Source organism: Ptychodera flava (genome assembly GCF_041260155.1).
Source record: "Ptychodera flava strain L36383 chromosome 3 unlocalized genomic scaffold, AS_Pfla_20210202 Scaffold_27__1_contigs__length_13241970_pilon, whole genome shotgun sequence".
NCBI lineage: Eukaryota > Metazoa > Hemichordata > Enteropneusta > Ptychoderidae > Ptychodera > Ptychodera flava.
The window spans coordinates 5,126,316-5,133,732 of NW_027248281.1; the positions used below are offsets into that span (position 1 = coordinate 5,126,316).

At 39.4% G+C, this 7,417-nt stretch overlaps 1 protein-coding gene across 1 annotated transcript; it reads right to left on the reverse strand.

The window, feature by feature from the left end:
• Positions 1-2,910: 2,910 nt before the first annotated feature.
• On the reverse strand, positions 2,911-7,116 carry LOC139126202 (uncharacterized). Its single transcript, XM_070692249.1, has 5 exons — positions 7,056-7,116; positions 6,407-6,683; positions 4,550-4,817; positions 3,512-3,680; positions 2,911-3,117 (listed from the first exon to the last, which is right to left on the reverse strand). Exons 1-5 carry the CDS (start codon positions 7,114-7,116, stop codon positions 3,041-3,043), a joined length of 852 nt encoding a protein of 283 aa, XP_070548350.1. The 3' UTR covers positions 2,911-3,040.
• Between the last annotated feature and the right edge of the window lie 301 nt (positions 7,117-7,417).

The following is a 7,417-nucleotide window of genomic DNA, read 5'->3' on the forward strand; positions in this document are numbered from 1 at the left end:
CAGTTTATACTGTAGCTTAGATTTTTTTTTTTGATTGATGTATTTAATCATCTTTTGGGTTCTTTGGGTCCATATCTCACCTCATGCCCCTACATCATCAACTATTTACCAATAACTCCATGCCAACAACCAATTACCTGACCTGGCCACACATTAGAGAAGGTACAGCGTCATTGACGGTATTTTTTAGCACATAGGATACCTGGCCCAAAATGAACAACGTTTTTTACATGGGTGCGCTACACGACCTGTCGTACAACCATATTCAAGTCGCAGTCTTCACTTGCGAAACCCGGCATAGCTAGCTATGTATTGTAACAAATGTCAACTTCACGCAAAGTACCCGGATGTGCGTTAATAACAAAATTCGGCAGTGCGGCGCGGCGTACAACTAAGGGATGGACCATTAGACCTTGGGGGGGGGTGGTCACAATGAAATAGTGAAATTTTTTTACTATTGTAAATTTCTGAAATTTTTTTTCCAATTGAGATTAGCTGTGCAAATTTTTTTTTTCAGAGTAAATTTTCAGATTTATAAGTTTTTTTTAGTTCGTCGCTGTCTGAAGATAAAGAGGGTAAAAATGTGGTGCCAAGCACCACAAGCGGCCACGCAAGCGGTCACGGGGGGGGGGGGGAGGTCAGGAGAGGGATGTCCCCTGCTGCTGTTGGAGCTTTTGAAAAATAGAGATTAAAATGGTGTTATTTGGTGGCACTTGGGGAGTATTTTTTTTGGGGGGGGAGGTCAGGAGGGGGGTACATAGGATACCTGGCCCAAAATTAGACAACGTTTTACATGGGTCCGCTACACGACCGGTCGTACAACCATATTCAAGTCGCAGTCTTCACTTGCGAAACCCGGCATAGCTAGCTATGTATTGTAACAAATGTCAACTTCACGCAAAGTACCCGGATGTGCGTTAATAACAAAATTCGGCGGTGCGGCGCGGCGTACAACTAAGGGATGGACCATTAGACCTTGGGGGGGGGGGTGGTCACAATGAAATAGTGAAATTTTTTTACTATTGTAAATTTCTGAAATTTTTTTTTCCAATTGAGATTAGCTGTGCAAATTTTTTTTTTTTCAGAGTAAATTTTCAGATTTATAATTTTTTTTAGTTCGTCGCTGTCTGAAGATAAAGAGGGTAAAAATGTGGTGCCAAGCACCACAAGCGGCCACGCAAGCGGTCACGGGGGGGGGGGAGGTCAGGAGAGGGATGTCCCCTGCTGCTGTTGGAGCTTTTGAAAAATAGAGATTAAATGGTGTTATTTGGTGGCACTTGGGAGTATTTTTGCGGGGGGAGGTCAGGAGGAACATAGGATACCTGGCCCAAAATGAGACAACGTTTTACATGGTGCGCTACACGACACGGTCGTACAACCATATTCAAGTCGCAGTCTTCACTTGCGAAACCCGGCATAGCTAGCTATGTATTGTAACAAATGTCAACTTCACGCAAAGTACCCGGATGTGCGTTAATAACAAAATTCGGCGTGCGGCGCGGCGTACAACTAAGGGATGGACCATTAGACCTTGGGGGGGGGGTGGTCACAATGAAATAGTGAAATTTTTTTACTATTGTAAATTTCTGAAATTTTTTTTTTCCAATTGAGATTAGCTGTGCAAATTTTTTTTTTCAGAGTAAATTTTCAGATTTATAATTTTTTTTAGTTCGTCGCTGTCTGAAGATAAAGAGGGTAAAAATGTGGTGCCAAGCACCACAAGCGCCACGCAAGCGGTCACAGGATGGGGGGGGGGAGGTCAGGAGAGGGATGTCCCCTGCTGCTGTTGGAGCTTTGAAAAATAGAGATTAAAATGGTGTTATTTGGTGGCACTTGGGGAGTATTTTTTTGGGGGGGGAGGTCAGGAGGGGGTACATAGGATACCTGGCCCAAAATGAGACAACGTTTACATGGGTCCTCTACACGACCGGTCGTACAACCATATTCAAGTCGCAGTCTTCACTTGCGAAACCCGGCATAGCTAGCTATGTATTGTAACAAATGTCAACTTCACGCAAAGTACCCGGATGTGCGTTAATAACAAAATTCGGCGGTGCGGCGCGGCGTACAACTAAGGGATGGACCATTAGACTTGGGGGGGGGTGGTCACAATGAAATAGTGAAATTTTTTTACTATTGTAAATTTCTGAAATTTTTTTTTCCAATTGAGATTAGCTGTGCAAATTTTTTTTTCAGAGTAAATTTTCAGATTTATAATTTTTTTTAGTTCGTCGCTGTCTGAAGATAAAGAGGGTAAAAATGTGGTGCCAAGCACCACAAGCGGCCACGCAAGCGGTCACGGGGGGGGGGGGGGAGGTCAGGAGAGGGATGTCCCCTGCTGCTGTTGGAGCTTTTGAAAAATAGAGATTAAAATGGTGTTATTTGGTGGCACTTGGGGAGTATTTTTGCGGGGGGAGGTCAGGAGGGGGGACACCCCCTCCTGACCTCCCCCCCCCCAAAAAAAAATACTCCCCAAGTGCCACCAAATAACACCATTTTAATCTCTATTTTTCAAAAGCTCCAACGGCAGGAGGGGGGACACCCCCTCCTGACCTCCCCCCGCAAAAATACTCCCCAAGTGCCACCAAATAACACCATTTTTATCTCTATTTTTCAAAAGCTCCAACAGCAGCAGGGGACATCCCTCTCTTGACCTCCCCTCTCCCCGTGACCGCTTGCGTGGCCGTTTGTGGTGCTTGGCACCACATTTTTGCCCTCTTTATCTTCAGACAGCGACGAACTAAAAAAAAATTATAAATCTGAAAATTTACTCTGAAAAAAAAAATTTGCACAGCTAACCTCAATTGGAAAAAAAAAATTTCAGAAATTTACAATAGTAAAAAAATTTTTTTCACAATGTCATTGTGACCACACCCCCTCCCAAGGTCTAATGGTCCATCACTTACCATCTTTCTGGAAACGTCTTGAACCAACAACATCTTCTGAACCTGAAAACTGTGCAAGCTGAAGTTTTACTCTGCAGAATAAATTCTTGACATAGAGCTTGTCCCTGTAAGCACTATTACAGTTCGCCAGTCTTTCAACAATAGAAGCATAATGAACAGCAAATGCAGGGTTGCCACCATGTAAGGTGCTTGCATTGATGAACGTTTTCACCTAAAAGCAGATTAACACAGTAATGGATCAGTATTACACATACCTATAGTAGCAATTGGAAAAATGTTATTCCATGACATCATATGTGATTATGAATTGTTCTAGTTAAACATACAAAGTGTTGCATGTTGATCATGTTGTTTAACTTCAACTTAATTTTCAAAAAATAAAAGAAAGCTAATGTTGCCATGGCATGGTGAGCAGCTCTGTTGATGATCACAATAATAAACAACATAATGGATGACAGCATGGAAATATACCGTAGTCCTATGCTGCATCATAAATATATATCAGAAATGATATTGTAAAAATAAAACATTGATAAAAATTATTGGATACATCAATGGTATTGAAACCTATCATAAGCATATCATAGACTGTATCATATACTTACTTCTTCGTGGGAGGTAACTTGAATAAGTTTTCCGACATCGCATAAGAAAGTGTACAGATGACTTGTCTTCTTGTAAAGTGACAAGGTCATCAATGATTGGTACCATAAGGTCTTTGAAATATCGGCCCATTTCTTCTACAGTTTTGTGACGTCCACCAAGGAGCAGAATCTAACAGAAAACAACTGTATCATCTCCTGGATAATACAAAATACACACCTATTGGAATTCACAATGTTCATGTCAGTCTGGTATGCAAAATATAAAGGACAATGAAAATGAACAGGTCAGCTAATTCAATTATATACTTTGGCTACACATTTTTGTTAATTGTGTTCATGGTAGACAAAATTTTGACCCCAATAAAAAGTTGGCAAGATTTCTGTCAGGCCCACCACCCCTGGTTCAACTGTACTTCACAAGTGACGTCTTGCAGTGACCTTTGTTTTGGCCGTTGATTAGCAATCAGCAGTGGAAAAAATTACATCATATGGTAGAATCGTTCTGCAGGCTGCATTTCACCCCGCTTGGTCTCAAAACACGGCCGATTTCTTCAAGACGACGCGAGTACACGCTCTTTGGCGTGATTTTCGAGGAGATGGTTAAACTTGTGATCCAACTAGGTATATGGGAGTGTAGTTCTGAATGTTTTGTGTGAGCGCACGGCCAGTAGTCAAATTGGGTGGTGTGTTTTTTGAGTGATTGTGTTGCACACCTTGTGAGTATTTAGGTGCAGTGGCGGGCATATCGACTGCGGGATCGATAAATCGAGCTGAAAATCGATCTACTTAGCAAACTAACCAGCTAAGGAGCGCCTGTTCATTATACCTGTCATAAACATGGAATTCCTATATCATACAAAGCGAGAATAAGTTCAGTATTCTTAGCCCGGGGTAGTATAATCCTTAAAATAGGCATGAATGTGCAGGGTAACTACTCTTGTACAGAATATAAAATAGATGTAAAAGAAAGCTTCCAGTACATGTATCTGTATGTGGATGTGATAGGCTGGAGTTATAACAAAGTTTAATTGTTCTTACCTCGTGCATCATGTACAGCAGTGCTGCATAGCCACTCTGCAGACGAGGGTGTTTTCCGCGCAACACATTCTCAACCTCCTTTTTGTAAATATCCTTCACTATATCCTGTTCTCTGACGAACTTGCTTCCAACTGCAAGCAGCTGGCCAATCCCTGAGCTTGCTTGGATCGCGACTTGGATATAGCTTTCAAAGTATTTGTATTGGTCTGTAGTTGTGGGTGTGATACTAGGCAGTGTGAACGGCACAAGAAGGCAACGTGTTGCTAGCCTGTTAAAATTGAGTACCAAAGAAAAACATAGGGCCAAAGTCCCTGAAGCTACTATAGACATGGATACAAAATAAGTATTTCCTGACTGTATGAAATTATATCACTAAGGTCATCCTACGGACAAGTAAACTAAATATAAAAGCTGTCTGACCAGCGGTTTTGAAAGAACAAGCAACTCAACAGTTGACAGAGCTCTGTTGAGTTATGTAGAGAATAACCTTTTGTGACACATGTATTGATGAAGAAGGTGATATCTTTGATTAACATTGTGAGTTCTGTTTAATAAGTTGAGACTGTACATACTCAGAGAAAGCACACTGAAGAGACAAAGGTTTGAAACTTAAGAAGTTCAAGGTCATCAAAAGCATTATAAGGAATCATGTTACACTTTCATTGCACTGTTACACAGATTGCATATTGCTATAAATAGCACATGAGGAATCTTTATACAGCCCAGCTTTACCATAAAAACCCTATCACTTTGACCACTCTTTTAATTGACCACTCTGTTTTTTTCCTCAAAAAGTAATTTTATTTTATCCTTACCAAGTCAACCATAAATGATAATTAGAACTTTCTCTATCTCTATCTCTATCTCTATGACTATTTTGAGCAATTTCTTTTAGATAACATACAGGGCACAATAAATGACGGTTAGAATATGTCAAAGTTGGGATTCAGGAAAGTTGCCTTTACATGTTTTAATCCTCCAAGATGGTAAGCATTTACTATGAACTGTCAAAAAAGTTGAACTTTCTGATAATTCTACACTAAAATTATTTTGGCTTTGATGATTTCCTAATTAATTCAATTATTTAAAATAATATTAATTATTTTTTTCTGGGTGAATTGATAGGGTTTATACAGTACAAGAATTACATACAAAGTAAGTCAAATTTTGACCAAAAATGACAAAAAAATCCTTAAAAATACACATTTGCATATTTCATCACAATTTGAACAATCTCAGTTGGGTTACCCCTATGGACGTGTATACCAAATAACAAAGCTGTCTGACCAGCGGTTATGAAGAAGAAGATTTTTTACCAAAAACACCTTTTTTGGCATTAATTTGCCTATTTTCAACAATATCAAAAAATTAAAAAAAATAGTTTCTCAAAATCATATTTTTCATCTACACAACAAATATCAAATCAGTAAGTACTGCGGTTCTCAAGATATTTGAGTGGACGGACGCCTCACAAACGGACATACATACATACATACATACATACATACAGACGGACGCCGGACGGATACCCATCCCAATAGCTTCTATAGACTATAGTCTATAGTAGCTAAAAACGGAAAGTCAATTTGTGAATTTATAACTAAACAGTTAAACATTGGCTAGTAAAATCAAGGTCATCACACAGTTTAGTGTGTACCATGCATTGTGTAAGTGATTTTTTCTCAATGACTAGATTTTTCAAAACACCTCATATGCAAAAAATTAATGATGATGAATCAATAAAAATTCTTCCAACACATGATGTATGTAGCATTAACTTATTGTTCCAGAAATATTATTTTATATCTTTATGAAGCCATATGTGGTATAATATACTGATTCTAATTAAATACTTACCTGGCATTTTCTCCGAGCACAAAGTTTGCTGAGCAAAGAAAGGTGGTAACAGGACTGTATGTACCATTAGAATCAGTTTGAGCTCCTCCATTGAAGTATCGCACGGCCAATTTCTCAATTCCACGGACAGAATCAACATCGTCAACAACACATGGAAGTGTACTCTGGCTGAGTATTCGCTTCAGGACTGCCTCCGTGATACTGGCATGAAAGCTGTCTGCAACCCTGAAAAGATTACACAGTACCTTCAAACTTGTTGTCTTTCCCGTGTCGACATCTTTAGAAAATGCAAAAATTACAGGACAACTCCCAAAAGCTTCAACAATGCGCAAATAATAGCGACATCAGTCCTCCTGCAAGAATGCCAACTGCAGACATAAAGTTATGCATAAACATGCCCTGTTGAGGGTAAAAGAGGAAAGTAGTTACAAATTTATACTAATAAAAACAACACAGTGCTCTGATTTTAATTAGAATTATGGTGATATCACCATAGTGATTATCCCTTTCTAATGCGGTGCACTTTTCAGAACAATGGCCAATATAAGTTAACATCCCTGCGCATAGTCATAAATTAACGGTACGTACCCTCATAATCAATATAGGCACGTGCATCAGGCGTGAAGTTCAATGGATAAACACAGCTTACAGATCATCGAACCCCAAAACCTGACTTTTACTGGGGTGGCTGGAGAATTTTTAGCTCCCATAGCCATATGTATATATGGCAATGGAAGCTATTCTTATAGGCTAGGGAAATGTCTGTATGTATGTATGTCTGTATGTCTGTATGTCTGTATGTCTGTATGTCTGTCCGTCAACATCAAAAACTCCAAAACCGCTGCACATTTCATCTTGATATTTGGTGTGTACATGGATGATGGGCTGTAGATGAGATTTTGTTTAAATGAAGTTGTCATTGCCAAAAATATGCAAATTAAGTGAAAAAATGTAAAAACAGTCAAAATTGAAAATCTCAATAACCACTGAGCAGATTACATGAAAAATTAG

Excerpts from the sequence above, each read along its gene's own strand:
- LOC139126202 (XM_070692249.1), bottom strand. The coding sequence starts at position 7,116 with ATGGGAGCTAAAAATTCTCCAGCCACCCCAGTAAAAGTCAGGTTTTGG. Across the intron at positions 6,684-7,055 it reads GTTTTGGGGTTCGATGATCT|ATGTCGACACGGGAAAGACA; the intron begins GTAAGCTGTGTT and ends CATTTTCTAAAG. Across the intron at positions 3,681-4,549 it reads TGCTGTACATGATGCACGAG|ATTCTGCTCCTTGGTGGACG; the intron begins GTAAGAACAATT and ends GTTTTCTGTTAG.